Raw genomic sequence first — 21605 nt, 5'->3', positions numbered from 1 at the left:
TAAAACTACCTTTTTTTTCCCCTTCTTTTTTTTCTGGTCCAACAGTCTGCAGAATATTTGGTTATTTTTTCTTAATAACTGACTTGCCTAGCTTAAATAAAGGTTAAATAAATTGATTCAAGGATGACTAGGGGAATTTATGATAATACTGTTATAGTCATGATACTGTATTACTGTTCCTGCACGTCACACAAAACCCCAAGCACTGAGGTGGTTTTATAAAGCAAAATCAATTATTCAAAGAAAAGATGTATACATACATTTAGGTGTGAAGCATTGGCAGTAAATCATTTTCCAGGTTTATTACTGTCAAGAACAAGGTGTAAGTATGTGGTCTCTCTGTTTTATTTGAATTTATGTCCCCTATGCACAGTATTATCACAAATAGTTGTTTATTTATACAAATATGTTTCATATTCAGACGTGGTTGGCAAAGCGAAAAGAAAACGTCTGAAACGTATTACATAACATCATATTGTAATAGGATTCATTCGCAATAGAAAATAGGCCTACCAAAAATCGAATACAATTGAAAACAAATGTAATGTCATAGCTCAAATCTATCATGATAAACCCGAAAACAACAATTGTATTTTTTAATTTACAATAATAAATATATAACATTTATCCAAAAATATTGGTACAATATTCATTTTCGTGACCAGCTACGTGACGCACGTATGCGGATCGATTTCTCTCTCTCCCAAGAGTCTCCTACTCGGAAGTAGACGTATCTGTCTATTCCGTAACATTTTCATATACATTTCATTTGGAAGACCCCTATTTATCCCCAAAATAAAACACAACATGAAATCGAAGATGGAATAATTTAAGACCCGATTTACCTCTTTGTTTTACCTCAGTTTAATGGACCGGATGATTTCCAAGTCAAACTGTGATTCCCACAGCTTTGCAGGGAAGGTAAGCTAATGCTAGCTAGCATGAAGTATAGCTTTCTAGCCATATCGTTTTTTTTATAAATACATTAAGTTATCTTGGATAATATTATTAGCTAGCTAACGTTTACCAACGGTTAGTGTTTGTTTCTGTTCTCGCTATTTCGGTAGCTAGCTAGCTAGCTGTTACGTCAACTAACTGGCTTACTAATGTTACCGTAACTCGCTAGTTTGTTATTCACGGTAACGGTAATATTAGCCTGAATCGTCTCGATATGAGAGAATGCCTCATCGCGGTTGTTACTACAGACAAGAGTTTCGCTAGTTGGGAAAATGAATGAGCGTATTTGTTGGGGACTACTGTCCGTAAACCAGGTTGCAGTAGTATGTATTCGTAAGGAAGTGATTGTTTGGTATCACCTTATAACTGGGGTCTAACTACAATTCATAAACATGTTGTAAAACACAAGTTATCTTTTATGTGTTTTCTCTGGCCTTTACAGGTAGCTGTATCCAGTGGGGAGGGAGGCGTATCCAGGGGTCGCAATGAGGAAGTTTGCCGAACCCTTGGAAAGCCAGAGGCTGTCTTTTCTTCTGGAAAAGGCTGCCTCTAGGGAAGCCCAGATGTGGAAGGCGTACGTGCCCAAAAAGACCTATACCGGCGTTCAGGTGAATCCCACAACACAAAAACACTGTGCTGTTGTCCATATGAAAGAGAAAGCAAAACTTTGTTTTGAGGTGGTATCTTTCTTAGGTTATTTCCTTGGTACAGATATGTGTATCACCTAAGTTTACTGTTATGAGTAGGACCCATTTGCTTTCATTTGTGATTGCAACGGGACATTGACTGAAGGTTCCCATATGGTCTAGCGGTTAGGATTTCTGGTTTTCACCCAGGGGGCCTGGGTTCAACTCCTGGTATGGGAACTCACATATTGGGCTCCCGAGTGGCGCAGCGGTCTAAGGCACTGCATCTCAGTGCTAGAGGTGTCACTACAGACCCTGGTTCAATTCCAGGCTGTATCACAATGGGCTGTGATTGGTAGTCCTGTAGGGCGGCGCACAATTGGTTCAGCGTCGTCCGGGTTAGGTTTTGGCCGGGGTAGGCCGTCATTGTAAATAATAATTTATTCTTACCCGACTTGCCTAGTTAAATTTTTTTTTTAAATGAAGCACCTGCTGTGGCTAAGAGGTTCATGCTCACTTACATCCTACTCATTAGTCCAATGAACAGGTTGGCTAGCAACAGAATTGTTGGCTAGCAACAGAAACCTGCTGAAAGTGTTAAAAGGATGCCTGCCTGCCTGTTAATCTGAGGCTCTTTCCTGCTGACTCACTGCAGCACACTTCTATCTATCTGATTTGCCTAAAAGTACACATGTACACAGTGTGGTCATCAACATGTTGCTAAGATAAGCTATGTACCTCCTGTCCCAAAACAGTGTAATAACAGATACGCCCTGTCCCAAAACAGAGTGCAGTAAAATGTACTACCTGTTCCAAAACAGAGTGCAGTAAAATGTACTACCTGTTCCAAAACAGAGTGCAGTAAAATGTACTACCTGTTCCAAAACAGAGCGTAGTAAAATGTTCCCCCCTGTCCCAAAACAGAGTGCAGTAACAGACACAATCTGTCCCAAAACCGAGTGCAGTAGAAGGGGTAAACCAGTCAGTCAATTCAAGTCAAGACAATAACTTGGTCCTAGTACATTGGTTGTTTTGCTCACTGAGTAATTTCACTTTGAGTCGAGGCACTTTAACAAGGCAACATGATGGTGAGATGTGGCTTTAGGGCAAGGCTAGAGTTCAGGTCACTTTAAAGCAACGCTTGATTTGCATCCCAAATGGCATCCTATTCACTAGTGCACTTGGGCTCTGGTCAAAAGTTGTGCACTAAATAGGGAATAGTGTGTCATTTGGTACGCAACCTATGTCTGAGGAGGCTAAAAGCTTCCAGTGGGTGCTGGTTAGACCAGTGTCAGGTTACAGGTAAGCAGACCAGTTCAGAAAGTCAGTTGGTCCTTCTCTTTTACTTATTTACTGGTTTGGTTGATCTGTTTGCCTCAAGTCATTCTTTGTCTTCAAGGGACAGCTTGACCTTTTAGTTGAAATGTTGACTGTATTTGGTTTTTTAATTGACATTCAGGCTCTCCTTCAAGAAATATTTTTTCTGTACTTTAATCAAGTCTATGATTTGTTGTTTTGGTTGAGACTTTTGTTAGTGATTTTTTTAAGTGAGTGGTTTTGATACATTGGACATTGATATTGTAACCTAATTGGAACTTTTGAGTTTATTTTCCCTGAATGTGAAAGGGTCACTCACTCACTGTTTACTGACGCTCATGCTATGTCTCCTCTGTAACTGACCTGTGAGGTGTCCTGTCATTTTAACTGACCCCTCTGTGATGTATCCCTAGGATACAGACATCTCCCCTGCCCAGCGTAATGAGGCTGTGTGCTGGCTCATTGACCTGCACAGTGACACCAAGCTCTATCCAGAGACCCTCTCCCTAACCATCAGCATTTTAGACCGGTTTTTAGGTGCTATAAAGGTAAGATGGCAACACAATCTTTAGTCTTATCAGCTATAGATCTACATAGAATGTCAACAGCATCTTTAACCTTACCAGCTGTGTAGGCTAGGGTATATTTCTTATCTTCACTGTGACAACTCTTGGACAAGATTTGACGGTTTTATGAGTTAGCTCGATTAAAAAATATATATATATAAAAAAATATATATATATATTAATCTGTAACTTATCAAACCTGATATTTCAGGAAGTAACATACACTCTAGAGTTCACTCAGGAAGTGTCAGTGTGTGATTTATTTAGGCCTGTTGACAGAAGCAGCTCTCCTGTCTCTTCCTGTATCTATCAGACTAATCTTACTTCCCCTAGTATTAGCTCCCTCATAAAGAGCAAGGCTTGGGTGGTATATGGTATACCAGGGTATTTGGAAATCGCCACAGGATGGTTTTTCAGTATGTCAATACCGTTGAAACTATTTATTTGAAGTTTTCCAATACATTTTAATATTTGTAGATACTTTTTAAGTTAATACCTGCAGTCAACTTGTGCAATATGTTAGGAGGTAAAACAGATTGCAAATTTCATAATTTCACCTGTCACATTATTTTACATTATGAAGCTTACCGTAGTTCCCCAGAACAGTTGAGCCTGCCGCTTGAGCAGGTGAGTCCAGCTGTGTATTGACACGGGTCATGTTTTATATTGTAAAGAAATGTTTTTTTCTTCTTCTATAGAGTGATCAGGGGACGTGCAACTATAGTTTCCCTTCACATAAAATACATTAACATTCGACAGAAAATATCTTTGTTTTCATCACATGACAACAGAAGTGCAACGCAATTTGGCTGGCAGCCGCACAAGTAAATGAGATTACAATGAAAGAGCAAATGGTGTTTTTTGCAACAAAAAAAAAATGCATGTTCATCATATTTCTAATGTTTATCACAGGAAATGTAGCTGGCTGCATTCTAATGTTTATCACAGGAAATGTAGCTGGCTGCATTCTAATGTTTATCACAGGAAATGTAGCTGGCTGCATTCTAATGTCTATCATAGGAAATGTAGCTGGCTGCATTCTAATGTTTAACACAGGAAATGTAGCTGGCTGCATTCTAATATTTATCACAGGAAATGTAGCTGGCTGCATTCAAATGTTTATCACAGGAAATGTAGCTGGCTGCATTCAAATGTTTATCATAGGAAATGTTGCTGGCTGCATTCAAATGTTTATCATAGGAAATGTAGCTGGCTGCATTCAAATGTTTATCATAGGAAATGTAGCTGGTTGCATTCTAATGTTTATCATAGGAAATGTAGCTGGCTGCATTCTAATGTTTTGCTTAAACATCTTGAAAAGTAGGCGGGCTACACCGAGAAAAGTAGCTAGACATCAGTCAGAGTGCTGTCTGCTGATAGAATGCCCGTTCCTGAATTCTCATCCGAGTGGAGAAGTGCAACTGAAGCACAAAATATGTCTGATGTCGAGCAGAAATTACAATAAAAAGAGTTTTAGATCTGCGTTTACATAATGCAGCAAGATATTTATACTTTAGGTCATTTAGTGTATGTTGACACTTTCTCATCAAACATCTCATTCCAAAATCATGGGCATTAATATGGAGTTGGTACCCCCCCTTTGCTGTTATAACAGCCTCCAGTCTTCTGGGAAGGCTTTCGACTAGATGTTGGAACATCGGTGCGGGGACTTGCTTCCATTCAGCCACAAGAGCATTAGTGAGGTCTGATGTTGGGCTATTAGGCCTGGCTTGCAGTCGGTGTTCCAGTTCATCCCAAAGGTGTTCGATAGGGTTGAGGTCAGGGCTCTGTGCAGGCCAGTCAAGTTCTTCCACATCACTCTCAACAAACCATTTCCCTATGGACCTCGCTTTGTGGACAGGGGCATTGTCATGCTGAAACAGGAAAGGGCCTTCCCCAAACTGTTGCCACAAAGTTGGAAGCACAGAATCGTCTAGAATGTCATTGTACGCTGTAGTGTTAAGATCTCCCTTCACTGGAACTAAGGGGCCTATCCCGAACCATGATAAACAGTCTCACACCATTATTCCTCCACAACCAAACTTTACAGTTGGCACTATGCATTCGGGGAGGTAGCGTTCTCCTGGAATCCACCAAACCCAGATTCGTCCGTCAGACAGGGAAGCGTGATTCATCACTCCAGAGAACGCGTTTCCACTGGTCCAGAGTCCAATGGCGGCGAGCTTTACACCACTCGAGCCGACGCTTGGCATTGCGTATGGTGATCTTAGTCTTGTGTGTGGCTGCTCGGCCATGGAAACCCAGTTAATTAAGCTCTCAACAAACAGTTCTTGAGCTGACGTTTCTTCCAGAGGCAATTTGGAACACGGTAGTGAGTGTTACAAGCAAAAACCAGACGATTTTTTACGCGATTCAGCACTCGGTGGTCCCGCTCTGTGTGTGAGCTTGTGTGGCCTTCCACTTCGCGGCTGAGCCGTTGTTGCTCCTAGATGTTTTTTCCACTTCACAATAACAGCACTTACAGTTGGCCGGGGCAGCTCTAGCAGGGCACAAATTTTACGAACTGACTTGTTGGAAAGGTGGCATCCTATAACGGTTCCACGTTGAAACTCACTGAACTCTTCTGTACCAATGTTTGTCTATGGAGATCGCATGGCTGTGTGCTCGATTTTATACTCCTGTCAGCACGGGTGTGGCTGAAATAGCCGAATCCACTCATTTTAAGGGGTGTCCACGTGCTTTTGGTCATGTGGTGTATTTGTTATGCGTTTTCTTTTTTTCCTGCGTGGAAAATGCAGAATTCTGTGTTTACGCGACCCTAAGTTTTTAACTTGCTAGTTATTTAAGTAGGTGTCTGAATTAATAATCAGGAGGATGGAATTGTGGTCAGATTTGCCAAATGGCGGGCGAGGGGGAGCTTTGGATGCATCTCTGTGTGTGGAGTAAAGGTGGTCTAGGATTTTCTTTCCCCCTGGTTGCACATGTGACATGCTGGTAAGAATTTTGTAAAACTGATTTAAGTTTGCCTGCATTAAAGTCCCCGGCCACTAGGAGCGCCGCTTCTGGGTGAGCATTTTCTTCTTTGCTTACGGCCTTATACAGTTCATTGAGAGCGGTCTTAGTGCCAGCTTCGTTCTGTGGTGGTAAATAGACGGCTACGAATAATATAGATGAGAATTCTCTTGGTAGATAGTGTGGTCTACAGCTTATCATAAGGTACTCTACCTCAGGCGAGAAATACCTCGAGACTTATTTAATATTAGACATCGCGCACCAGCTGTTATTGACAAAAGACACACACACCCACTCCTCGTTTTACCAGAGGTAGCGCCTCTGTTCTGCCGGTGCATGGAAAATCCCGCCAGCTCTATATTGTCACGTTTCTTTGTTCAGCCACGTCTCGGTGAAACATATATGTTACAGTTTTTAATGTCCCGTTGGTAGGATAATCTTAATGGTAGGTCATCAGTTTTATTTTCTAACGATTGCACGTTAGCAAGTGGAATGGAAGGCAATGGGAGTTTACTCGCTCGCCTACGGATTCTCTGAAGGATCCCCGATCTGCTTCCCCTTTTCCGGCGTCTTCTTCACGCAAAAGGCTTGGATCTGGGCCTGTTCCAGTGAAAGCAGGATATCCTTCTCGTCGGACTCGTTAAAGGAAAAAGTTTTTTCCAGTCCGCGGTGAGTAATTGCTGCTCTGATGTCCAGAAGTTATTTTCGGTCATAAGAGACGGTAGCAGCAACATTATGTACACAAGAAGTAAAAAAATAAGTTACGCAAATAAAATAACAAAATTGCACAATTGGTTGGGAGAATGTAAAACGTCAACCATGTTCTGTGGCGCCATCTTTTCGTAGGCATTGTGAATTATTGTTGCATGTTCCTTTTTACTCTATGTCCTACCGGAGCCACCATACCTGCCTGCACTAGTTGTTTTGTTAGCTCACGAGCGTGAGGAGGGTTGTAGATACACCTGAGCAGTTAATAAAAGAATTTAGCTAGTCTCGTTCTCTCTGCATAACAGTATTCTCTCTTGAAATTAGTTCTTGAGTTTTCCAGGCTATATGCGATTGAAATCAACACTGGTAGGCTGCAATTGTTTTAAAATATATATAGCCTATTTAACTGAAACCTTGTCTTACAGCCCAATAGATTTTAAACTAGATCTTTAGCTAGTCTACATAGGGAAGGTCATAACAATTTCTCAAATTTCTTTGCTACAAACGACCCACACCATTTATTCGCTCATTTTAGCAGCGTTGCTCTGCATAGACGCAAGAAAAATAGACTTTCTTTCTAATTTGATCCGCATGACGCTGTTGACGTTCGCGGCCCATTTTGTTTCTTATATTTTCCCTTACTTGGGCCAGCCCCTTAGTAATTCAAGTTCCATCCAATGAGGTTCAGCCCCTCGCCATTTGAGTGAGTCCAAGACTAGTAGGCAATTTTTGAGGACCACTTTTGGCTAAAAGGTATACAAAAGTACTAGAGAATGTCTTTAACCTGGGCTGCCTCCCTTACAGAGTAGTAGTCCTGGAGGATGTCTTTAACCTGGGCTGCCTCCCTTACAGAGTAGTAGTCCTGGAGGATGTCTTTAACCTGGGCTGCCTCCCTTACAGAGTAGTAGTCCTGGAGGATGTCTTTAACCTGGGCTGCCTTCCTTACAGAGTAGTAGTCCTGGAGGATGTCTTTAACCTGGGCTGCCTCCCTTACAGAGTAGTAGTCCTGGAGGATGTCTTTAACCTGGGCTGCCTCCCTTACAGAGTAGTAGTCCTGGAGGATGTCTTTAACCTGGGCTGCCTTCCTTACAGAGTAGTAGTCCTGGAGGATGTCTTTAACCTGGGCTGCCTTCCTTACAGAGTAGTAGTCCTGGAGAATGTCTTTAACCTGGGCTGCCTCCCTTACAGAGTAGTAGTCCTGGAGGATGTCTTTAACCCGGGCTGCCTTCCTTGTAGAGTAGGTAGAACCCAGGGTGCTGAGTTTAGACACTGGGTACTAGTGACGTCACTTAGTCCTCCTGACCCAGTCTCTCTCTCTCTCTCCTCAGGCCCGTCCAAAGTACCTCCGCTGCATCGCCATCGCCTGTTACTTCCTGGCTGCCAAAACCAGCGAGGAAGACGAGGTGAATACATCCTAACCTCACACCATCAGTCCTTCCTTAGTGTGCTTCACTATTCACATTGTGTTTCTTTCTATTCAGCTTTGTTATCCAAACATTTGGCAATATGATTTGCAGCTGTATTAAAAACAAACTATGAACGTCCCAAAGAAAATGTATTTTCCAAATGCTGAAATGTTGCTCACTGTGAAGATTAGCTCCAATAGTTGTAATGCTAGATGAAGTCTAGAGAACTACACACCAAGTTGGCAGAAAATGGGTTGAACCCAACTAACCAGAAGTCCTTTTTGTCTCTCTTTTTTTTCTGTCTCTCTGTCTCGCTCTCTGTCTCGCTCTCTGTCTGTGTGTGCACAGCGTGTGCCGTTGCTGCGTGACTTGGCCAGCAGCAGCAGATGTGGCTGCTCCCCATCAGAGATACTGAGAATGGAGAGGATCATTCTGGATAAACTTAACTGGGACCTGCACGCTGCAACACCGCTGGAATTTCTACACATTGTGAGTATTGTATTCTGTCACCACATTCATACTTCTGTCCTAGACAGAACCACCACTAGAACCACTAACTAGCCTGCAGTGGAGGATCTGGCTCAGTCCTGCCCATGACTGGATCCACCAGAATACTGCCCTGTATTTTGTTGTTGAGTAAAAGGTAAAAGGCTTGGGCGGTATACTGTATAGCGGGAGTATTTTGAAATACCGAAGGTATGATTTTTAATTACCGGGCCCCCTAAAGTTTGGGGGATGCGTGCTACACCACTGCTTATAAATATAAGTGAAGTATTTTAAGATATGGCAAATGAATGACATCCAGTTAGGGGCTCCATTTGGTTTGTGGCTAGCTTGCAAGATCAAGCTTCCTAGTTACAGCAATCTCTCCCTAGCTCAGGCCGATATACCCACCTGCTTCAAGATGTCAGTTATCATCCCCGCATCCAAGAAAGAGAAAGTAACTGAACTGAATGACTACCAACCAGTAGCAGTCTCTTCTGTCATCATGAAGTGCTTTAAGAGGCTAGTCGAAGATCATATCACCTCCTCCCACCCTGACACACTCCACCCTCTCCAACTCGCCTACCGCCCCGACAGATCCACGGACAAGGCCCATCGCTATTGTACCTCACACTATTGCACTGCATACTCACCTGGACAAAAGGAATGCATATGTGAGGATTCCGTTCGACTACAGCTCAGCTTTTTTACATTTTAGTCATTTAGCAGACCTTCTTTTCCAGAGCGACTTACAGTTAGTGCATTCATCTTAAGATAGCTAGGTGAGACCACCACATCAAAGGCATAGGAAGTACATTTTTCCTCGAAGTAGCTATCAGTAGAGTTAGAGCTGAAAGGGGGGGGGGGTCAAGTGCTGGTTTATATATATATATATATATATATATATATTATTACACACACAGTACCAGTCAAAAGTTTGGACACACCTACTCATTCAAGGGTTTTTCTTTACTCTTTTCTACATTGTAGAATAATAGTGAAGACATCAAAACTATGAAATAACACATGGAATCATGTAGTAACCAAAAAAGTGTTAAACAAATCAAAATATATGAGATTCTTCAAAGTAGCCTCCCTTTGCCTTGATGACAGCTTTGCACACTCTTGGCATTCTCTTAACCAGCTTCACCTGGAATGCTTTTCCAATGCTCTTGAAGGAGTTGCCACATATGCTGAGCACTTGTTGGCTGCTTTTCCTTCACTCTGCGGTCCAACTCATCCCAAACCATCTCAATTTGGTTGAGGTCGAGTGATTGTGGAGGCCAGGTCATCTGATGCAGCACTCCATCACTCGTTCTTGGTCAAATAGCCCTTAAACAGCCTGGATAGTCCCACTAAGCGCAAACCAGATGGGATGGCGTATCACTGCAGAATGCTGTGGTTGCCATGCTGGTTAAGTGTGCCTTGAATTCTAAATAAATCACTGACAGTGTCACCAGCAAAGCTCCATCACACCACCTCCATGCTTCACGGTGGGAACCACACATGTGGAGATCATCCGTTCACCTACTCTGCGTCTCACAAAGACACGGCGGTTGGAACCAAAAATCTCAAATTTGGACTCATCAGGCCAAAGGACAGATTTCCACTGGTCTAATGTCCACTGCTTGTGTTTCTTGGTCCAAGCAAGTCTCTTCTTCTTATTGGTGTCCTTTAGTAGTGGTTTCTTTGCAGCAATTCGACCATGAAGGCCTGATTCAGTCTCCTCTGAACAGTTGATATTGAGATGTGTCTGTTACTTGAACTCTTCACGCCGGTGAAGAAGGCACATTTTATAGTGCTTTTTCTATATATATTTTTTTTAATTACCCTTTTCATTATTCTATTTCACTTAGTTCTGCATGTAGGAGCTCGAAGCCTAAGATTTTCACGGTACTTTGCAATCACACCTGCAACCCTGTACATGTGACTAAACACTGAATCTGACAATCAATCCCCTCCTGGATCAAGATTTTAGCGCCCCTTGTGTTCACTGCCGGTATTACCGTATACCCTGGTATAGTACAGGAATGGTATGAAGGTTTGAAAATCTGGATACCGCCCCAACCCTAGTAGGTAATCACTTTAAAACATAAAAATAGTTGACGTGAGTCCTGTTCTTCCACCACCACATTCATACTCCTGTCCTAGCCAGAGCTTCCATTTAGAGGCTTGATGTAAACAGTGGAGGATCTGGCTCAGTCCTACCCGTGACTGTATCCAACAGAATACTGCCCTGTTTATGAGCTTTATGTTACCACTTTATAACACAGAACATGTATCACAACACAGTTTTGTGTTATTCAGCTAAATTCCATCAACTGTTTTTTTTTATTCAATTTTTTATTTCACCTTTATTTAACCAGGTAGGTTAGTTGAGAACAAGTTGTCATTTACAACTGCGACCTGGCCAAGATAAAGCAAAGCAGTGTGACACAAACAACACAGAGTTACACATGTACTAAACAAGCGTACAGTCAATAACAATAGAAAGAAAGTGTGCAAATAGCGTGAGGAGGTAGGCAATAAATGGGCCATAGTAGCGGAGTAATTACAATTTAGCAGATTAACACTGGAGTTATAAATGAGCAGATGATGATGATGTGCAAGTAGAAATACTGGTGTGCAAAAGAGCAGAAAAGTAAATTAAAAACAATATGGGGATGAGGTAGGTAGATTGGGTGGACTATTTACAGATGGACTATGTACAGCTGCAGCGATCGGTTAGCTGCTCAGATAGCTGATGTTTAAAGTTAGTGAGGGAAATAAAAGTTTACAACTTCAGGAAATATAAGTCTCCAACTGTAACTATCACTCTTTGTCTATAATCGGCTGTTCTCCCTCAGTTAACTTGAGTGCATAGATTTGAGTATGTTTATTATGTATGTACCACTCTCTTACACACTTCCTAGCCACCGTGCTTCTACACCTGCATTGCTTGCTGTTTGGGGTTTTAGGCTGGGTTTCTGTACAGCACTTTGAGATATCAGCTAATGTAAGAAGGGCTATATAAATACATTTGAATTTGTTCCCCTTCAGTTCCATGCCATGGTGCTGTCTTGCAAGTCCCGGTTCGTGGTGGGTCTGCTGGGATGTAACCCGTCGCAGCACCTGTCAGTGTTGACCCAGCAGCTACACTACTGCCTGGCCGACAGCGCCCTGCTACAGCCCCTCTCCCGGGGATCCATGCTGGCGCTGGCCCTCGTCTCCCTGGAGCTGGAGAATATCTGCCCTGACGGGCTGGCTCTCACTGTCCTCTTGCTCAGGAAAGCACAGGTACTAAACTCTCACTGTCCTCCTGCTCAGGAAAGCACAGGTACTGAACTCTCACTGTCCTCTTGCTCAGGAAAACACAGGTACTAAACTCTCACTGTCCTCCTGCTCAGGAAAACACAGTTAGACCTGCAGTACAGTATAATGGCATGTTTGGATAGGGGCCGGTTAGACAGTAAGGGCTTCTGCCTAAAGCGCACACATTTATAAATGTTGACGTGGATTCTAGTCTGACCTACTGCCTATTTGACACTCACCTCCCATCTCTGTTTCTCTCACCATCTGTTCAATCACACTCACCTCACATCTCTGTTTCTCTCACCATCTGTTCAATCACACTCACCTCACATCTCTGTTTCTCTCACCATCTGTTCAATCACACTCACCGCACATCTCTGTTTCTCTCACCGTCTGTTCAATCACACTCACCTCACATCTCTGTTTCTCTCACCGTCTGTTCAATCACTCACCGCACATCTCTGTTTCTCTCACCATCTGTTCAATCACTCACCTCACATCTGTTTCTCTCACCATCTGTTCAATCACTCACCTCACATCTGTTTCTCTCACCATCTGTTCACTCACCGCACATCTCTGTTTCTCTCACCATCTGTTCAATCACTCACCTCACATCTGTTTCTCTCACCATCTGTTCACTCACCGCACATCTCTGTTTCTCTCACCATCTGTTCAATCACTCACCTCACATCTGTTTCTCTCACCATCTGTTCAATCACTCACCTCACATCTGTTTCTCTCACCATCTGTTCACTCACCGCACATCTCTGTTTCTCTCACCATCTGTTCACTCACCGCACATCTCTGTTTCTCTCACCATCTGTTCAATGAAATCATAACAAATACAGGAGAGAAAGATATGGATGTTTACATAACATGGATGTTGTAGTCCCTCCCACGTATCGAATCCATGGTTTAAACAAAAGTCACTGGTATTATCAGGATGCCCCTGGGAACCGTTGCTGTCCATTGGTTTCATAATATAGTCTACCTGCATTTTTACGCACAATAACATCATTATAATCAAGATTGTCATTTCACTCCCCCTCTAGATGGATAGTTCTCAGCTCATCCGCTGTCGAGAGCTGGTTTCACGTCGCCTGTCCACACAGGAAGTTTCCCTGCCTCCCAACACTGTCTACATCTACCAGCCCCTGCACCACATCCACAGTCTGGCCCCAGACCCCTGCGACGGGGAAGGAGAGTCCAGCACCAGGCTCCACTCCTCAGTCACAGACCCAGCCCCCAGGGACCGAAGCCTCTCCTGGGTCTCCTCCACCACCACCACCACCACCCTGCTCCAGGTCCACGGTCCGCCCATGCCCCGCCACCAACCCCACCAAGTCCACCTGCGCCACAAGCTCTCAGCCAAGCGCAAGGTGAGAGCTTGGCTACTCCATCAACCGGAGTAAAGTATTTTTAACACCTACCTACTTAGCCTACTATTGCTATTTTACCTGCCTTGATTCTAAATGCATGTTGTTTTTATGGTATGACGAGAATGGCGCCGGAGGGAATGGCTGCCCTTTTTACGGGCTCCTGACCAATGGTGTTATTTTTGTGTAATATTTTTAGAAGACCTAAGATTAAGAATTGTTACCTTGCATAAAACTGGAAAGGGTTACAAAAGTATCTCTAAAAGCTTTGATGTTCATCAGTCCACGGTAAGACAAATTGCCTGTAAATGGAGAAAGTTCAGCACTGTTGCTATCGGTTTTACCTCATTTCTACCAGCACGTCACCTCTGCAACGAGAGGGATAAAACTCTATAGACACCTTTACTCCACACAGAGACGCAGACAAAGATCTCCCTCGCCCTCCATTTGGCAAATCGGACTATAATTCTATCCCCCTGATTCCCGCTTGCAAGCAAAAACTCAAACAGGATGTACCAGTGACGCGCTCAATACGCAAGTGGTCCGATGAAGCGGATGCTAAGCTATAGGACTGTTTCGCTAGCACAGACTGGAATATGTTCCGGGATTTATCCGATGCCATTCAGGAGTTTACCACATCAGTCACCGGCTTCATTAATAAGTGCATTGGGGACGTTGTCCCCACAGTGACCGTACGCACGTATCCCAACCAGAAGCCATGGATTATAGGCAACATCCGCACTGAGCTAAAGGCTAGAGCTGCTACTTTCAAAGGAGCAGGACAATTTTCTGGATGCTTTTAATAATCCCTCTACGCCCTCTGATGAACCATCAAGCATTCAAAGGGTCAATATAGGACTAAGATGGAATCCTACTACACCAGCTCTGAGGCTCGTCGGATATGGCAAGGCTTAGAAACTATTACGGATTACAAAGGGAAACCCAGCCGAGAGCTGCCCAGTGGCGTGGGCCTACCAGACGAGCGAAATGCCTTCTATGCTCACTTTGAGGCAAGCAACACTGAACCATGTGTGAGAGCGCCAGCTGTTCCGGAGGACTGTATGATTACGCTCTCTCCGTAGCCAACGTGAGCAAGACCTTTAAACCTGTTTAACATTCACAAGGCCACAGGGCCAGAAGTAATACCAGGATGTGTACTCCGAACATGCGCTTAACCTCTCTGACCCAGTCTGTAATGCCTACATTTTTCAAGCAAACCACCATAGTCCCTGTGCCTAAGAATACCAAGGTAACCTGTCTGACTACCGCCATAAAATGCTTTGAAAGGCCTGTCATGGCTCACATAAACACCATCATCCCATAAACCCTGGACTTACTCCAATTCGCATACCGCCCCAACAGATCCACAGATGACGTATTCTCTATTGCACTCAACACTTTACTTTCTCACCTGGATGAAAGGAACGCCTACGCGAGAATGCTGTTCAATGACTACAGCTCAGTGTTCAACACCATAGTGCCCTCCAAGCTCATCACCTAAGTTAAGAACCCTGGGACTGAACACCTACCTCTGCAACTGGATCCTGGGCATCCTGACCGGCCGCCCCCAGGTGATGAGGGTAGGCAACAACCTATCCGCCACGCTGACCCTCAACACGGGAGCCCCTCAGGGGTGCGTGCTCAGTCCACTCCTGCACTCCCTATTCACCCACGACTGCATTGCTGTGCATGACTCCAACACCATCCTGGCTAAGATGGCGCCGACAGAGGGCGCCTCGCCTTGAACTTTGCAGGTTTAAACATTACAGGTTTCAACAAAACACCTTTTTTTTTTTCATGCGTTATTATACACCCGGGTAGAACTATTGGAATACGAATTGCTGGGTACTCACCGTCCACCTGACCTTCCCGAATTCCCTGAGACGGCAAAACAGGCGAGGCGCCGAGCTGCTTGGGAGTCCTACCAGAGAGTATGAAACAAAGATGCCAACGGAGAGGCAGACGTGGATGGGTCTTTTTGAGACGCATGGCGGCCCGTCCTCCATTACCGAGCATACTACTCGCCAGTGTTTAATCATTAATGAACAAACTTGACGAACTCAGAGCGAGGATCCTGCAACATACTCTGTTTTTCTGAGACTTTGCTTTCCTCCGACATTTAAAGGATTATATACAACCAGCGGGTTTTAAGGTTTTTTGAGCAGACAGGAAGCGGGCTCTCTGGCAAGGGTGGTGGGCTCTGCTTTAGAACCAACAACACATGGTGCGATGGGGGAAACGTACAGGAACTTGCGAGCTTCTGCTTCACTGACTTGGAATACTTGGTCATCAAATGTCACCTATTTACTTTCAGAGTTCTCAGGAATTATCGCCATGGCTGTGTACATCCCGCCCCAAGCCGACATCAAAAATGCTCTCAAAGATCTTCATTGGACTTTTTTTTAACCTTTTTATTTAACTAGGCAAGTCAGTTAAGAACACATTCTTGTTTTCAATGACGGCCTAGGAACAGTGGGTTAACTGCCTTGTTCAGGGGCAGAACGACAGACTTGTACCTTGTCAGTTCGGGGATTCGAACTTGCAACCTTTCGGTTACTAGTCCAACACTCTAACCACTAGGCTACGCTGCCGCCCCATTGATAGCTGCCTTGGAGGAAAACTGAAAGAGAGATGCTGCTGATAAACAGGGCAAATTGACCTGGAAAATAGTTTGGTTAAACAGTACAAATATGACTACGGCAGATTGGTAAAGATGGCTAAACACAAGTATAGGGACAGAGTGGAGGAGCAATTCAGCAGGTTGTACACAAGGCGTATGTGGCAGGGGCTCCTAACGATCACGGATTACAAAAATAAAGCCAGCCACATCGCGGTCACCAACGCCACCCTACCGGAAGAGCTAAATACCCTGAGCTGCCGCGGAAAGCACCCAATGACAATGTGGGCTTCACACTCTCTCCACTGAGGACATATGTACAGTGGCAAGAAAAAGTATGTGAACCCTTTGGAATTACCTGAATTTCTGCATAAATTAGTCATAAAATGTGATCTGATCTTCATCTGTCACAATAGACAAACAGTGTGCTTAAACTAATAACACACAAAGTATTGTATTTTTCTTGTCTATATTGAATACATCATTTAAACATTCACAGTGTAGGTTGTAAAAAGTATGTGAACCCCTAGGCTAATGACTTCTCCAAAAGCTAATTGGAGTTAGGAGTCAACTAACCTGGAATCTAATCAATGAGACGAGATTGGAGATTTTGGTTAGAGCTGCCCTGCCCTATTTAAAAAATAAATAAATAAATAAAACTCACAAAATTTGAGTTTGCTATTCACAAGAAGCATTGCCTGATGTGAACCATGCTTCGAACAAAAGAGATCTCAGAAGAACTAAGATTAAGAATTGCTGACTTGCATAAAGTTGGAAAGAGTTACAAAAGTATCTCTAAAAGCCTTGATGTTCATCAGTCTACGGTAAGACAAGTTGCCTATGATTGGAGAAAGTTCAGCACTGTTGCTACTCTCCCTAGGAGTGGGCGTCCTGCAAAGATGACTGCAAGAGCACAGCGCACAATGCTCAATGAGGTTAAGAAGAATCCTAGAGTGACAGCTAAAGACAAAGAAATCTTTGGAATATGCTAACATCTCTGTTGATGAGTCTACAATACGTAAAACACTAAACAAGAATGATGTTCATGGGAGGACACCACGAAAGAAGCCACTGCAGTCCCCAAACAAGTTTACTGCACATCTGAGGTTTGCAAAAGTGCACCTGGGTGTTCCACAGCGCTACTGGCAAAATATTCTGTTGACAGATGAAACTTCAGTTGAGTTGTTTGGAAGGAACACACAAGACTATGTGTGGAGAAAAGAAGACACAGCACACCAACATCAAAACCTCATCCCAACTGTAAAGTATGGTGGAGGGAGCATCATGGTTTGGGGCTGCTTTGCTGCCTCAGGGCCTGGACAGCTTGCTATCATTGGTGAAAAATAGGAATTTCCAAGTTTATCAAGACATTTTGCAGGAGAATGTAAGGCTATCTGTCCGCCAATTGAAGGTCAACAGAAGTTGGGTGATGCAACAGGACAACGACCCAAAACACAGAAGTAAATCAACAACAGAAGAAAATACACCTTCTGGAGTGGCCCAGTCAGTCCTGACCTCAACCTGATTTAAAATGAAGTGGCATGACCTCAGGAGAGCGGTACACAAGACATCCCAAGAATATTGCTGAACTAAAACAGTTTCGTAAAGATGAATGGTCCAAAATTCCTCCTGACCGTTGTGCAGGTCTGATCCGCAACTACAGAAAACGTTTGGTTGAGGTTGTTGCTGCCAAAGGAGGGTCAACCAGTTATAACATCCAAGGGTTCACATACTTTTTCCACCCTTCACTGTGAATGTTTACACGGTGTTCAATAAAGGCATGAAAACATATAATTGTTTGTGTTATTAGTTTAAGCAGACTGTGTTTGTCTATTGTTGTGACCTAGATGAAGATCAGATGAAATTTCATGACCAAATGATGCAGAAATCCAGGTATTTCCAAAGGGTTCACATACTTTTTTCTTGCCACTAAGTAATTCAAACCTGTTAACCCTTGCAAGGCTGTTTGCTCTGATGGCATCCTTAGCCGTCCCTAGCTGGCTGCTGTGTTCTCTGACATTTTCAACCTCTCCCTAGCTCAGGCCGCCATATCCACCTGCTTCAAGATGTCAATTATCATCCTTTTGCCCAAGAAAGGGAAAGAAACTGAGCTGAATGACTACCAACCAGAAGCACTCTTCCATCATCAAGAAGTGCTTCGAGAGGCTAGTCAAAGACCATATCACCTCCTCCCACCCCGACACACTTCACACCCTCTCTAATTCGTCTACCGCCTTGACACATACGGTTGCGTCGTCCATAAGAAATGCATATGTGAGGATGCTGTTCATCGACTGCAGCTTGCCCTTCAATACCATAGTGCAGTAGTAGGCCTGATTTACCAACAACGACGAGACGCTCTACAGAGAGGAGGTAGGCCCTCTGACGGCGTGGTGCCAGGTAAACAACCTCTCCCTGAACGGTAGCGAAACAAAGGAGCTGATTGTGGACATCAGGAGGAACCAGGCTGGACACGCCCCCATCCTAATCAACAGGGCCGCGGCCGTGGAGACAGTCAATAACTTTAAATACCTCTCGCTGTTTTACATCTCAGAGAAGCTGGACATCACAGTTGTTATTTATATTGTTCTATTTCTATGGTTCTATATGACCATTGTCATTATTTTATTTAGTCCTGCATGTTGAAGCCTAAGATTTTCACTGTACCCTGCAATCACACCTGTAACCCTGTACATGTGACTATTAAACACTCTGAATCGTTAAGTTTGCCGACGACACGACGTCGGTAGGCCTAATCACCGACGACGATGAGACAACCTATAGAGAGGAGGTGTGAGATCTGGCAGCGTGGTGCCAGGACAACAACGTCTCCCTCAACGTGGGCAAGACCAAGGAGGTTATTGTGGACTACAGGAAACACGCTCCCATCCACATCGACTGGGCTATAGTGGAGAGGGTCGAGAGCTTGTCCACATCACTAAGGATCTCTCATGGTCCACACACACCCACACAGTTGTGAAGAGGGCACGACAACGCCTCTTCCCCCTCAGGAGGCTGAAAAGATTTGGCATGGGTCCTCAGATCCTCAAAGTTCCACAACTGCACCATTGAGCATCTTGACTGGCTGCATCACTGCTTGGTATGGCAACTGCTCAGCATCCAACTGAAAGGTGCTACAGAGGATAGTACGTAAGGCCCAGGACATCACTGGGGTCCAACTTCCTGCCATCCATGACCTCTATACCAGGCGGTGTCAGAGGAAAGCCCTAAAAATCTCAAGTCAGACTGTTCTCTCTGTTACCGCATGGCAAGCGGTACCGGAGCGCCAAGTCTGGGACCAAAAGGCTCCCGAACAGCTTCTACCCCCAAGACATAAGACTGCTGAACAATTAATCTAATGGCCACCCGGACTATTTACATTGACCCCCTTTATTATTTATTCATCTTGTTTGTTTTGCACTGGCTCTAGGTACACTCACTAGACTCACATACATACATACATACATACATATTGACACCACTCACACACGTTGCCGCTACTCTGTTTATTATATATCCTGATTGCCTAGTCACTTTTACCCCTACCCAACGACCTGGTACCCCTGCCTATTGACTCTGTACTGGTACTCCTTGTATATGTAACAGTGTATGTTCCGTCCCTCTCTTCGCCCCAACCCGGGCTCGAACCAGGGACCCTTGCACACATCAACAACTGACACCCCACGAAGCACCGTTACCCATCACGCCACAAAAGCCGCGGCCCTTGCAACGCAAGGGGAAACCCTACTTCAAGTCTCAGAGCGAGTGATGTCACTGACTGAAACGCTATTAGCGCGCACCACCGCTAACTAACTAGCCATTTCACATCGGTTACATATATAGCCACGTTACTACCTGGTACCCCTGCACATTGACTCTGTACTGGTACTCCTTGTATATAGCCACGTTATTGTTTTTATTGTTGTTCTATTTCCTTATTTTTTTGGTGTGCAAATATTTGTCTAACTCTCAGTTGTTGGGAATGGGCTCGTAAGAATTTCACTGTAAAGTCTACACCTGTTGTATTCGGTCATGTGACTAATTTGATTGAGCTATTGATATTCGATGCCAATAAAACCATGTGATAGTGTGTCCAGTAACAATTGATTTATATTATGTTTTTGCCTAAGTAGCTTTTTGAGAACGCCAATAAAAAGCGCTATACAAATTAAACGTATTATTGTTGTTATAATCATTATTTTTCAGGTGGAGGAGATGGAGGTCGACGAATTCTACGACGGTATCAAGCGGCTCTACAGCGACGAGAGCGGGGGCCCTCCGGAGGGAGCGGTGGTAACGGGGGAGTGCAGTGTCCTGCTAGTCAGGCAGGAGGGCAACAATTCCCCCTTGCCCCCTCTCCAACCAGTCAGTGTCACATAGAGAAGAGAAAGAAACCAAGGCCTTCTCGTCATCTTATCTGATCTGCAAGGAGGAGGCGTCCAAGTGTTCCCAGTGTTCCAGCAGTCATGGGCATTAACCCACCATACCAGGCACGAAAGGAAAAAAAAAAGCTGCTATTTCATAACTATTTGTTGAATATAAAAGGATTTAAAAAAAAAAAAAAAAAAAAAAAGTATTGATATAACTCTTGTCTTTCTCCCAGTGATTCTGTGTGTAAGAGATTTTCCTTGACTAATTTAAGGTCATGTCATCTTATTTCTGTCGTTGAACCTAACCTCTTCTGTAGGTTACATATATTTGTTTTCTTTCCATCCTTTCCTCAGCATGTTGCTTTAATCCTTCACAAAACATGTCACTTTAAAGTTTGATTTGAATGTAAATGTGTTTATACTAGATGACTGTTTTAACCTGCCAAAGTAGGAAATAAGTGATTGTGTGAAGTACTGACTATTGTTTATAATATATGTTTTAACTTAATCTAAATATCCCCTGTCCACAACCTTCATGTATTTGTCTCATCACAGTGTTGTAGTAAAAGCAAAGAAGATAACAGGATCCTATTACTGATGAAGGAGCATTAACTTTACTCAGTGAAACGATACAGATGTTTTGGTTTTTACCCAGTTTGTGTATTGTTTTAAGATGAACAGCTTTTGTTACAAGAGGGATGAAGATGAATCCGCCGTAATACCTTCACTGTTCAGAAATGACATGTTTTGTATTTATTGCAAAAAGCAGCTGTCTTTTTCTCGGGTGCTGGTAACTGCCTATGCTCTGCTGGTACACCTTGTGGCACCAATAAAGAAAAAAAGTTGAACAATCTCATGTAATTTGTTACTCGATATAAAAGTTTTCTTCAGCATTTTACAGAACATATACAATGT

General features: G+C 43.6%; 1 protein-coding gene and 1 non-coding gene across 3 annotated transcripts; both read left to right on the top strand.

Moving 5' to 3' along the window:
- The first annotated feature begins 646 nt into the window (after positions 1-646).
- On the top strand, positions 647-21541 carry ccni (cyclin I). Of its 2 annotated transcripts, none has more exons than XM_082960586.1 (8): positions 647-921; positions 1400-1565; positions 3314-3448; positions 8476-8550; positions 8902-9042; positions 12076-12312; positions 13380-13706; positions 20527-21541. In XM_082960586.1, the coding sequence occupies exons 2-8, from the start codon at positions 1443-1445 to the stop codon at positions 20698-20700; spliced, it is 1212 nt and encodes a 403-aa protein (XP_082816712.1). In that variant the 5' UTR covers positions 647-921; positions 1400-1442; the 3' UTR covers positions 20701-21541. The 2 variants fall into 2 exon arrangements, with proteins under 2 accessions (XP_082816712.1, XP_082816713.1); XM_082960587.1 differs by having other exon boundaries at positions 13380-13735.
- On the top strand, positions 1752-1823 carry trnae-uuc (transfer RNA glutamic acid (anticodon UUC)). The gene has a single exon. It is a non-coding gene; the product is annotated as a tRNA-Glu (tRNA).
- Positions 21542-21605: the final 64 nt, after the last annotated feature.

The sequence above is a fragment of the Salmo salar genome, chromosome 13, assembly GCF_965601325.2.
Source record: "Salmo salar chromosome 13, fSalSal1, whole genome shotgun sequence".
Taxonomy (NCBI): domain Eukaryota; kingdom Metazoa; phylum Chordata; class Actinopteri; order Salmoniformes; family Salmonidae; genus Salmo; species Salmo salar.
This window is presented reverse-complemented; position numbering and strand designations above follow the sequence as displayed.

Bases quoted from the DNA above. Each gene is read 5' to 3' on its own strand.
- ccni (XM_082960586.1), top strand. From the start codon at position 1,443: ATGAGGAAGTTTGCCGAACCCTTGGAAAGCCAGAGGCTGTCTTTTCTT. The intron at 1,566-3,313 runs GTGAATCCCACA...ATGTATCCCTAG, and splicing joins AGACCTATACCGGCGTTCAG to GATACAGACATCTCCCCTGC. The intron at 12,313-13,379 runs GTACTAAACTCT...CTCCCCCTCTAG, and splicing joins TCTTGCTCAGGAAAGCACAG to ATGGATAGTTCTCAGCTCAT.